Genomic DNA, 13,432 nt, shown 5'->3' on the forward strand with positions numbered 1-13,432 from the left:
TCGTACGATACGGGTTAAAACACAAATTTTTTTATTTTTTAAAGTTTAAACACTCCTCCCTCTCTCTCTTCTTGTATTTAAAGACTCCAAGAGACGTAGGAGGGAAAGATTTTGTACATTTTCATCAAAAATAACCAAGGATTCATCGATTTGGAAAATATTATCGTTAAATCATGAAAGATGATAAGTTGATAACTATATGTTTTGAACTTGTAAAATTGTGATGTAATATAAGTCCTAAAACTCTAAGTCTTAAGATTCTATAAAATTTTCAAGTTTAAAATTGTGATGGATGCTTATTATGTTATTTTGAATATCTAATTTCTAATTTTTGAATGTGTTGTTGACACACATGAATGTTCCTTATGTATGATGATCTTTTTTATATTTGAATATATTTTTCTTGATTTCTGATTTTTTGTTTATTTTTTCATATTTTTAATAATTTTTCTCTATTTTTTTCTGATTTTTAAATATTTTTTAAAATTTAAAAATTAATTTTACGATACGCTACGCTACGTTTACGATACGTTACGATACAGCGTATAGGTCAGCCCGACCGATACGCGATACGCTACACCTTTTATAACATTGCTTTGAATAGGCGAGACCAGTGGCGAAGGCAGGACAACTCCCAAACACATCACTACAATCCATTGACCTCTCATCTCTTATGCTTTCATTTTTTTTTTATCATTCTAATTGCACATTAACAAAATGACTGGCTAGCTCATGAGGTTGGTCCACTTCACGAGTGTGCCCACACCTCCAATTGCCTCCACACAAAGGGCTACACATAATATTAACAGTCTTAGCTAGCGGTCATAACAATATGGGTATATCTACCCTCCAATCTCATTCAATTGCATCATTGCCCACGACAATACATATGCAACAAATCACCACATTCACATTCATAAAAATTCACATCTTATCAAACACATCAATCATATATTTCAAAACTTAGCCAAATCCCGGAGAGTAGTCTCGATCCGTGATGGCTCGTAGCTATCCTATGCAATTATCATTCTATGATGCTCTCTAATGCACAATAGGGGTCGAGGAGACACTCGACTCGATACCCCACCTGATCTGTCCTAAGTAGTTATCAATTCTAGCATGCACATGCAAATGCGTAACAATTTTCAAAACAAGCTTCTAATAGCTTCCCAAAACAAAACTTGTCACATGACAAATCATTCACAAAGTGACTGGTTAGCTCATGAGATTGGTTCACTTCACAAGTGCACCCACACCTCCAATTGCCTCCACACGAGGGCTACACATAACATTAACAGTCTTATCTAGTTGTCATAACAATACGAGTACAAGTACCCTTCAATTCATTCAATTGCATTATTGCCCTCGACAATGCATATGCAACAAATCACAACATTCACAATTACACACATCAGTCACATCTTTCATAACTTAGTCAAACCACAGAGAGTAGTCTCGATCCGTGATTGGCTCGTAGCTGTCCTAGGCAATTATCATTCTATGATGCTTTCTAATGCACGATTGGGGTCGAGGAGATATTCGACTCGATACCCCACCTTATCTGTCCTAAGCAGTTATCAGTTCTAGCGTGCACATAATTGCATAGTAATTTTTTTTAAAACAAAACTTATCGCATAAACATTCAATTTCCATGTATATACATTTTCATTCCAGTACATCACAAACATTCAATCATATTACAATCATTCAGTCACATCACAAACACAGGATCCAACGATCCTGAACACACATCCAAAAGTTGGCCCCAGGCAGAGAATTGCCTGAAAAGCCGCCATACCTGTCGCGCGTTCACAAAACACTTCAAAACACCTCGAGCTACAAACCGTGTTGCTCAAGGTCTACTTGACGTGCCCGGTGTACCTGCAAACACAGTCAAACGATAAGTTCTCTATTCGGATCGCTTTCCAATTAATACAAATCTGACAATACAATCATTGAGGCATGTCATCGCCTCCAGAAAGTGTCGACCCACAAAGCCCTCCAAAAGGTCTCTTCCCAACCCTAGAGGTTGTCTCCAAATGATCTATGTCTTGAGCTTTCGATTCACCCAATCACTAATACACTTTTCATTTGCTTTCATAGTTGAGGCGACTTCCTAATAGTTACACCCAACTCATGTACTCTTTCCCAACAAACGCCACAATTCACATATTCACAATAGTATGCACCACATGATCCCAAAAATAGTTCGAAATCTTCTCAACCACATCAAATCTCTACCATGTTTCCTAATCGCTTCGAAAATCAGCCCATCGTGCTAAAGAGGTGATATACACGTGGATTCTCGTCCTTCTCAAAATAATCCTAAACTTTTCCCAAAATAGTAACATCGTTAGCATGCATTCTAATTCATCAAATCACAAGTCTAGCATGCTCAATTAATAATTATACATGCTCTAATAGATAATGTTCAACAATCTAGGTTCGATTAGGCCTTGCTCACCCCAATTTCAAAGTCTTAGCTGCTGCAGTCCTCCCGGCAGCCACCTCACGAGTTCGAGAGATCCTCAAGCAGCTAAAATCCTTCAATGCCGCCACCACCAACGCATTTACTTCACTGCTATGAGGGGAAAGATGCGTCCCCAAGCTGCAATTTGACGAAATAGCCACAACAAAGTCAAAATCGACGAAAAGGGACCTCAAGAGAGGGGTCTGTCATTAGAAAAGCCTACGGTAGATATGAGGGAGGCTGAAAACGAGAGAGAGAGAGAGAGAGAGAGAGAGAGAGAGAGGGAGAGAGAGAGGGTTCAGTCAAAGGGGAAAGATGGGCAGTGAGGGTGAGAGTGCGTGAGAAGGGAGGAGGCAAGAGGGTACTAGAGGAGAGGGACCGTGTGGAAGAGAGTTGGCGGAAAGGGGACAGGGGGTGGCGAGAGAAAGAGGAGTAGGTGCCAGAGAATGATGGTGCTGACAGAGAGGGGTGAGCGTGGGCTGAGCGTGCTCGAGCAGAGAGTGTGGGTGAGGGAGTGGGACAAATTTCGACAGAACAAGAAGGAGAGGGTTGCGCAGGAGGAGGCTGTGCGGCTGAGAGGGGAGACGGCAGAAACAATGGGAGAGGGAGGAGGAGAAGAAGGAAGAGTTAGGGAGAGGTCGAGAGGGCTTACCCGAACGCCGCCGCCACCGTCACCCTTCCTCCGCTGGCCCAAGCGTCGCCGCTGCACTCTCGTCGTCCTCCTGTTCTCACACGGTCGAGACAGAGGAAAAGGCGAAGAGGAAGAAGAGGGAGATGTGAGGGATTCGAGGGAGAAGGGCCCTCGCGTCGGGCTCCTCACTTAAATGGGTTCGGGTCCGGGTCTGGACCCGACCCGGCCCACCTGAAAGATGTCGAGCATCACACTTTGAGCATCTGTTTTCAATGAAAAATCAATCACTGTCATGTTATAAGGCCTTTGTTTTACATTTTTTATTCTATAGCTTTGTCTGAGGAATGATATCCATAATTCTCTGTGATCAGCCTCAACCATATCAGCAATTGAAGTGAAATTTGAGAGAGGTTTTTTTCAGTGGCATTCTTTGGTCTAAAAGAGATTATTGTGGACTGTTGCATTTTTTTTGTTTTTGCTGCCTTGTCACTTTTTGCATCTATTGGATTTTTGTTGTTTTTCTAGGCTGAAGACAGAGCTCATAGGAGAGGCCAAACCAATTCAGTTAATATTTATATATTTTGTGCAAAGGTTTGTGCAGTCCTCAATTGCTTTTCTTGAAAGAAATGGAACACTTTGTCAAGCTATGTTTCTGGTATATGTTATAATATTTTCACTTGAATGTTGTCATATAGGATACTGAAGATGAAGTACATTGGCAGCAACTAAATAAAAGTTTACATCGTGTCACGACAATGGTGAATGGAAAAGATGGTATGATAGAAGAGATTGAGGTAACCACTTTTTTTAATCTTAGGTTAGGTATTTTCATTATTTGAAGTATTTATGTGATTAAACTTTAGAGAGGTTGTTAGGCAACAGGTTGCTGTACTCATTGTAATCTTTATTCTCCTGTTGATGCTATGGGAAGCCTGTGCATCTTAGATTTGTGTTGTGTCCATTACCTATGTTAAAGATGTAGAAGAGTTTTTCTGAAATATTAGAAAGTTAGGGAGGAGGTCTTTAAATAGTTTCTTATTGTTGTTGGACTACTTTTGTAAAGTCTCCAACCCTAATCTCTTTTAATAAAGATTAGGGTTACGTTAATGAGTATGCTTTTCGGCTCTCTCTCTCTCTCTCTTGTAACATGGTATCAAAGCAAGGAGTGGCGTGCTTTCCGGTGACCCTCTTCTCCGGCGACCATCTTCTCCGGCAACCACCTTTCCGGCGAATAGCCAAGTGAGTTCTTTATAGTTATTTTGTCCTCCCTCTTGTCATCGTCCATCCTTTATTCCCTCTTGTCACCCAATAAGGAGACGGTGAGAGAATAGGGTTTGGGCGTGCTGTGTGGAGAAAGGCCTGATCACGCCTATGTGGAAGACGTGATCAGATCCTCAAGTTGATCTCGTGGATGCTACTTCAACGGTGAGTGGAACCTCATGTTGATCATGTGGGGCAGAGTGTTGTGGGTGCTGCGTGACTTGTGAAGCTGCTGTTTGTGGAGTTTATATGCTGTTTATGAACACGTTTTTGATATGATCAGAATCTTCTATAGATCGTGGATGTAAAATCAGTAAAAGTGAGGCTGCGTGAGGGTGGACTGCTGCTGATTCTTAGTACAAGATCTGTAAGTTGATATCGTTGATTCCTTTGTCGTGTGGACAGCTAGTTTTATGTGAAACAACTGTACTTCTAAGTAGCAGCAGTCTTCAGTCGATTGGGGAAGAAATTCCAGTCATCGGCTGAAACAGTTTATTCAATATAGAAGCCTGATTTATAAACTTTCAGATCTGATATTGAGTTTCAGTCATCGGCTGAAACAGATTATTCTATATTGTTGCCTAATCTATAGAGTTTCAGATCTGATATTGGAGTTATAAGTTTCTTTTCCAGATTCGTCTGTGTCGTAATTGATATTTCTCTAATACTAGTGATCAGTACACTACGTTTTCTGTTCAAACCTGTAAGTGACAGTGATTTCTTAGCCTCTTAACTTTTGCGCCAATCTTGTCTTCATTATTTACTATGGCTGAGAACGGTAAATCTGAAGGGTCTACTGAATACAAGATGTGTGGGAATTCCTTTTCTTATGAAACCACGATCAAGCTCAATGGTTCCAATTACGAAATATGGTCTAGGGTATTCATAATGTCGATGGCTGGCCATATGAAGAAATATATTCTTGAGGAGGATGAACCTACTGAGAAAAAAGGGATATATGCTGCATGGGATGAAGATAATTATATTGTTATGTCTTGGATTATGAATAGTGTGGAGTCTCATATAGCCCCAACTATTGCATATTATACCAAGGCCAAGGATATGTGGTCTTTCTTGAGGAAGACATACTCACATGCCACTAATGTAGTCAAAATCCTACAACTGGAAGAGGAGTTATGCAACATACGGCAAAGGGATCAGGACCTATCTCAGTATTTTGCTACATTGATTGCTGCATATGAACGGTTAAAGGCTCTTCGTCCACCTTGCCAGCATTGCTATGCATCACACTTTGAAACTGGTATGGTAGTGAAGTTTCTATCTGGCCTAACTTTAGAATATTTTGTGACAAAGTCTCAAATTCTCACAGGCAGTGATCTTCCAGATCTAGCAGACACGTATAATAGGGTGAGTCGTCTTGCAGCCACTCTTTCTCAGAATACGCATGACACACCAGTCTTTGCACTTGTGATATCAGGAGGACGGGGCCCTAGTTCTTTTGGTGGCACTAGGGGACGTGGTACACGCCGTGGTGCAGGACGTGGCTGATTTCAGTGCTCTTATTGTGGCAAAATTGGTCATCTAGAGGATCGTTGTTGGGACAAGCATCCTCACCTCCGTTCGAACGTCTCCTCTGGACGTGGAGGAGGTAGAATTGCCACCGGCAAAGGTCCTTCTTCATCCCAAACAACTCATTCAAAGGCAACAATATCTATGGTTGAGTCTTCTACGGATTCTTCTATATCTATGTCGTATTCCCTTAACTTAAGTAAGGATGAATATGATCGTGTTCTTGCTCAGAGGTCTGCTTCTACATCTTCTACACCTGCCGATGCTACTGTTATAGATTCAGCCTTCTCTGTTGGTACTTCTACTGATGATCCAGGTTTGACATGGATGATAGATTCTGGTGCTTCTAGACATTGTTGTAATCAACCATAGAATTTTGCATCTTTTTTCAGATTCTCTACACCACAGCATGTCAGGCTGGCTGATGGCAAGCTGTCCCCTGTTTTGGGCAGCGGTGATATCTACCTCCCACATTTAGGCACTGTTACACGTGTGCTATATGCCCCTTAGTTTCCTGTTAATTTGTTATCTATTAAACAAATAGCTATTGATTTAAAGTGTAAAGTCATTTTTGACCCTGGTTCTTGCTCTTTTCAGGACTTACTAACTGGGAAGATGATTGGTGGCGGCCATGAACGTGAGAGACTTTATTTTCTGTCGATCCCGATTGATGTTGCTGCATCTTCAGTCCCTTCGAAGCCTTCTCCTTTCCAATGGCATCTCAGACTGGGTCATCCGTCAGTACCAAAACTTCATCGCATGTTTCCAAATATTCCTACATCAGAGTCATTCTTATGTGATGCTTGTTAGTTGGGCAAGCATACATTGAGCGTCTTTCCTTTGAGTTAGGGTCCGTCGAGTCAGAGTCTGTTTGATCTTATTCATGTGGATGTATAGTCGGGTTCCTTTTCGGTCACATTTTCGATATTATCTTGTTTTAGTGGATGATTTTACTAGAGTCAGTTGGGTTTTCTTGTTAAGGGAAAGATTTGAAGTCATATGTATTCTTCAAAATTTTATCAAGGAAATAAAAACTCAGTTTGGACTCATCGTAAAAAATATTCGCACTGATAATGCTCTTGAATTCAAGTCTTCCATTCTACTTTAGTTTTATGTCAACCATGGAATTCGACCTCAATATACTTGTCCACATACGTCCCAACAAAATGGTGTAGCTGAACGCAAACAATGACAACTCCTAAATGTGGCTCGTACCCTTATGCTACATTCTCACATGCCTGCCTATTTTTGGGGTGATGGTATTCTTACTGCATGTTACCTCATTAATAGATTACTCTCTTCCTCCATCCAAGAACGTATTCCCATTCAAATTCTATATCCAGGGCGTTCATTATTCCATTTACCTCCTAAAGTTTTTGGATGCACTTGCTTTGCACATATTCTAGGCCCAAACAAAAATAAACTTGGTGCCCAAGCCATCAAATGTGTCTTTATTGGCTACTCAGCCAATCAAAAAGGATATAAATGCTTTGATCCCCTGACTAAGAAAGACATTATCAGTGTGGATGTTACCTTCTTTGAGTCTCGTCTTTATTTTTCTCCGTCAAGTCACTCTTTGTCTGAGATGCATGCACCTATACCTCTTCCTATTCCATCAGTGTCACTTGAGTCATTTCTACCATCTCAACCTAGATCACATGAACGTTTTCTTAATCCTCCGTTGGTTTACACTCGTCGTCTAGGTCCCTCTCTCAACCGTCCTCCAACATCGTCTCAAGAGGTAAGCTCCAGTGATAAGACTGACTCAGGTTTAAATGATGACCATTCTGCAGCAGATCTCCCTATTGCCATTCGCAAAGGCAAGCGATAGTGCACATTACATCCTATTTCTAATTCTGTCTCTACTGCCCATCTGAGTACAAGTTTGGTGCAGTTTGTGATGAATTTAAGAGAACTAATCTTTGATTAACCTCGAAAGAATCCCTAACTCCTCTTTATATAGACTAGAGGAGAGGGATAAGTTACAAGAAAGTCATTAAAAAGAAACATTATTACACAAGTGCCCTCTCAAGCCTAATACTGAGTATAAACACGTCTTAACACTCCCCCTCAAGTTGGAGCGTATATGTCAAACAAGCTCAACTTGGAACAACAACTTTGGAATGGTCCTCTTGCAAGAGCTTTAGTAAAAATATCAGCAGTTTGCCCTGTAGTTGAAATATGGGAGGTACTTACAAACCCCTTTTGAATCATGTCTCTGGTATAGTGACAATCTACTTCAACATGCTTGGTTCTCTCATGGAAAGCAGGATTATTAGCAATAAACAGAGCAGCTTTGTTATCACCTAACAATTGCATAGGAAGAGGCACTTCCACAGTAAGATCCAACATCAGAGATCTAACCCACATAACTTCAGCAGTAGCCTGAGCCATAGCTCTATACTCAGATTCTGCACTTGATCTGGCAACCATTGTCTGCTTCTTACTCTTCCATGTGACCAAGTTGGATCCAATAAACACACAAAACCCAGTAGTGGATTTTCTGTCAAGGTGACATCCCGCATAATCAGCATCAACATACACAGATATAGTGAGAGATGTACCATTTTGAAAGAAGAGTCCCATTCCTGGTGAATTTTTCAGATACCTGAGAATCATCATGGCAGCATCCCAATGGACTTTCTTGGGCTTATCCATAAATTGACTCACTACAGCATATGCAATATCAGGTCGAGTAACAGTGATATATAGGAGCTTCCCAACAATCCCTCTATATTGTCTAGCATCAACATCTTCAGTATCATCATCATACAAGCGAGTATTGATGTCCATGGGTGTAGAGGCAGGTCGACATCCTAGCATACCTGTCTCTTGCAAAACATCAGTAACGTATTTCCTTTGGCACATGATAAGACCCTTCTGATTTCTGGCAAACTCAATACCTAGGAAATAGCGTAGCTCACCAAGATCCTTGGTGACAAAGTGTCGTCCAAGGACGCCCTTGATGTTGGAAATCCCCTGAATATCATCCCCTGTAACAATGATATCATCAACATAGACAAGAACTATCACTGTACCTGTAGAAGTTTTCTTGACAAAAAGGGAATGATCAGCCGAAGAACGTCTGAAGCCCTCATTCTCAATATTCTCTGATAATTTTTGAAACCAAGCTCGAGGACTTTGTTTCAGACCATAAATTGCCTTTCTCAATCTACACACTTTCTGACACTCCCCCTCAGCAACAAACCCTGGTGGTTGCTGCATATACACTTCTTCATGTAGGTCACCATACAGAAAGGCATTTTTGACATCAAGCTGTGATAGAGACCAATTCTTGCTGACGGCAACAGCGAGAAGAACCCGTAAAGAAGCATGTCGTGCCACAGGAGAGAAGGTATCATAATAATCAACCCCATAAGTCTGAGTATAGCCTTTTGCAACCAGGCGAGCCTTATATCTCTCAATGCTGCCATCTGCTCTGTATTTAACAGTAAATACCCATCGACAACCGACAATAGCTGCATCAGATGAAGGAGTAACTAGTGTCCAGGTGCCTCTAGACTGAAGGGCATCCATCTCTTCTTGCATAGCTGCGGCCCATTTGGGATCAGAAAGAGCGTCCATGGGAGTCTGTGGAAGAGCTACAGCCGACAGTCCCTTGACAAACTGTCGGTAAGTAGGAGTGAGTCGAGCCATGGACAAATGACCAGAGAGAGGATGCATAGTGCAACTGCGTTTGCCTTTCCTTTGAGCAATAGGCATATCAAGTTCATTAATATGAGGACCAGTAGCATGCTCTGGAGAGTCCCCTGTGGCATCATCACATAAAGAATGGTCAGCAGGATTTGTGTGTTCAGGAAGTACCTTGGGCATGCTGGGTGAAGGCACAGGAGCACAGGGGGCAGGTTGAACAGGTTTAGTGCGACGTTGGTAGATAGCCCCAAAACGCGAAGCAACGGGTTGTGGAGAACTCATGAGAGGTAAAGGAAGATGGACTTCATCACTAAATTCAGGCACCCTTAATTGAGTTCCATTTGGAGAGAAATAAGAGGTGGACTCAAAAAAATGTAACATCAGCACTCACATAATATCGACGAGTAGAAGGATCATAACAACGATATCCCTTTTGAGTGCGGGAATAACCAACAAAGATCGTTTTGATAGCCCGAGGGGATAACTTATCTCTCCCAGGACCAAGCAACTGAACAAAGGCAACACATCCAAAAATACGAGGTGCAACAGAAAACAATTCTCTGTCAGGAAAAAGAACTGAGAAAGGAATAAGATCTCCCAACACGGATGACGGCATGCGATTAATAAGATAGCATGCGGTAAGAACAGCATCTCCCCAATAAGAATGGGGAACATGGCTGTGTATGATAATGGTTCTGGCGACATCAAGAATATGGCGGTGTTTTCTTTCAGCAACCCCGTTTTGTTGAGAGGTATAGGCACAAGAAGTTTGGTGAATGATACCCTTATCCCTGAAAAATTGTTCTAAAGAGGAAGCACAGAACTCAAGAGCATTGTCAGAGCGCACAATCTTGACACAAGTATCAAACTGAGTCAGAATTTCATTGATAAAATTTTTGATTACATGACCCGCTTCAGATTTGTGTTTCATAAGAAAAACCCAACTAACACGACTGTAATCATCAACAGCAACAAGATAATACCGATGACCCTGAAGGTCAGGAGTACGACTCGGGCCCCAAACATCAAAATGAAGTAACTCAAACACAGAGTGGCTACTTCTACTGGACCGCGGAGGAAAGGATGACCGATGGTGTTTGCCTAACTGACAAGACTCACATTGAAAAGATGACTTATGCGACAGCTGAGGGAGAACATGCAGCAGTTTCTGAAACGGGAGATGTCCAAAACGTAAATGCCAAGTATAGGCCGAGGATGAGGACGACCCCGACGAGGTAGATCCAGCAAAGGGAAAGGAATGCACTAGCCTGTAGAGACCTCCCTGTTCACGGCCACTGCCAATCACCCTGCCCGTCAGTATATCCTGAAACACAAGAGAGGAAGAGTCAAATATAGCACGACAATTTAATTCTCTGGTAATCTGACTGATAGAAAGTAGGCTATGGGGGAATTCTGGTGCATGAAGAACGTGCTGCAGCGGCAATGATGAAGTAAGTTGGACCTCTCCATGTCCAACAACTGGTGAATCTTTTCCATCTGCTAGAATAACCGAACGACCCGGTGGAGTAGGGACGTAAGAGGTGAATTGCGTCTTATCCCCACAGAGATGTGTCGATGCACCAGAATCAATAAGCCGATCTGTAGTGTCAGGAGCAGAGCAGACTGTACAGGCAGAATACATACCAGATGAAGAAGCACTCGCAGCGGTAGGAACAGTAGAAGTGGTCGGACCAGGGGTTTGATGGGTGCTGTCGCCAATCAAGTGCCGCAATTGAGAGAGAATGTCATCTACATGCAACTCACTGGAGGAGGCAGTGTGCTGAGGCTTAGGCTGCTCAGGAGAATCAGTAGATACAGTCTGATTTGCAAAAGCTGGACGACCATGTTTCTGCCAACACTTATCCACAGTATGACCAATGCGGTGACAAAACTGACATACAGGGCGCGAAGGGGTATTGCCACGGCCACGGCCCCCTCGTCCTCTGGCAAAAAAGGGTCCACCTCTGCCACGAGTAGCAAGCATAGCAGAAGTGGTATCAGGAACAGTCGATGCAGAGATCGGAATTCTGCTGAGCCTACTATAAGCCTCATCAATAGGAGGAATCGAGGGACTAGTAAGCATTTGGTTCTTTGCGGATTCATAAACAGAGTCTAAACCAGAAAGAAAGACCCCTACCATAAGCATATCTCTGTATGCCTTTTGTTGTTCACACTTGCATGCGGGAAAGTAGCTATTCAGTCTCTCAAACATGGACTTGAGACTAGAATAATAAGTGTGAAGAGGTCTGCCATCTTGTCGCATCTGATGGATATCATGATGAAGCTGCATAATGCGCGTTTCATTTCTTGCCTGTGAATACGTGGCAGGAAGGGAATCCCACATATCCTTTGCACTGTCCTTGTGCAAGACTTCATTTGCAATTTCTTGAGAGAGAGTACCAACAATCCATACCATAACCAACGAATTATCTTTAAACCAAGTAGTATATTTTCCTACCTTCTGTACGGGCTCGGGCTCCAATATGAGATGTTCCTTCTCATGAGCGATCAAAGTTCTTTTTACTTGCATGGCCCACATCTCGTAATTACCCCCATCCATTTTGGTGATAATGCTGGAAAATGGGGAACTCTTCATCTCTCCCGACGATACAAAGGAAGAGGTATTAGCGCCACTACTAATTTCAGACATCTTTCAACACAAAGGAGGAAACCGAGCCACGGAATAGGAAGTGCAGGCAAAAGAATACAATCACATATCGAAAGACAACATGCTGATCATGAAGCAATATGTAGTTAACGCAGGTAGCAATCCAAAAATCTGATCGGCGAGAAGAGGCAACAGCAGAGCTGAACGAAGAGAGATACCAGAGACGACGCTGAGAAGAAAATCAGCGTGCAGAACCACGGGCAGAGCAGCGGCGGAGCAGCATGCAGCGGAGGAGCAGCGTGCAGAGCAGCGGCGGAGCAGAAAGACGCTGAGAGGAAAATCAGCGTTGAGGCGGCGGCGAAGATGACAGGCGAAGATGTGGTGGCGAAGATGACAGGCGAAGCAGTCTGCTGGGCGGAGCAACGGCAGAGTGCACACGCGGTAGCGGCGCAGGCGGAGGCGGCGCAGGCAGACAATGGGTAGGGCGACGAGGGGCAGCAGGGATGGATCAGGCGGCAATGGACAGGACGGCAAAGGGGCGGCAATGGACAGCGGGCGGCAATGGACAGGGCGGCGGCAACTGACGCCGATCAGGCGGCGGCCGGCGCCGCTCAGTCGGCGACAACTTGCTGAGGAGGAGACGGCTGGTGCTCTGATACCATGATGAATTTAAGAGAACTAATCTTTGATTAACCTCGAAAGAATCCCTAACTCCTCTTTATATAGACTAGAGGAGAGGGATAAGTTACAAGAAAGTCATTAAAAAGAAACATTATTACACAAGTGCCCTCTCAAGCCTAATACTGAGTATAAACACGTCTTAACAGTTTGATCAAGCTCTGTCCAGTCATGTTATCCCGTCCTCTCACCATCATGCTTTGTTAGATCCACGTTGGCGACAAGCCATGCAGGAGGAAATGGATTCTCTTCTTTCTAGGGAGACTTGGGATTTGGTAGACCCCCCGACGGACTGTGATGTGGTTGGATCACGATGGGTATTCACCATCAAGTATCATTCTGATTATTCAGTTGAAAGGTTCAAGGCCCGTCTTGTCGCAAAAGGTTATACTCAGACTTATGGTGTTGACTTCTTGGAGACATTTTCGCCTGTGGCTCTGTTGGGCACTATTCGATTGATTATATCTCCTGCTGTCCAGCGAGAGTGCTGTCTTTTTCAACTGGATGTGAAAAATGCCTTTCTGTATGGAGACCTCTCTGAAACCATCTATATGCAGCAACCACCTGGTCTTGAGCGACAGGGGGAGTGTTCCAAGGTATG

The 13,432-nt window shown here is 43.0% G+C and overlaps 1 protein-coding gene across 6 annotated transcripts in view; it reads left to right on the forward strand.

The window, feature by feature from the left end:
- LOC116257565 (uncharacterized) overlaps window positions 1-13,432 on the forward strand; it is a 127,192-nt gene that overhangs the window by 65,998 nt on the left and 47,762 nt on the right. For all 6 annotated transcript variants that reach the window (XM_050078589.1, XM_050078590.1, XM_050078592.1 and 3 more), the window contains 2 exons: window positions 3,627-3,692; window positions 3,797-3,895. In XM_050078589.1, coding sequence (XP_049934546.1) covers window positions 3,627-3,692; window positions 3,797-3,895 — 165 coding nt within the window. The remainder of the gene's footprint in view (window positions 1-3,626; window positions 3,693-3,796; window positions 3,896-13,432) is intronic.

This window comes from Nymphaea colorata, chromosome 7 (assembly GCF_008831285.2).
Source record: "Nymphaea colorata isolate Beijing-Zhang1983 chromosome 7, ASM883128v2, whole genome shotgun sequence".
NCBI classification, from domain to species: Eukaryota; Viridiplantae; Streptophyta; class Magnoliopsida; order Nymphaeales; family Nymphaeaceae; genus Nymphaea; species Nymphaea colorata.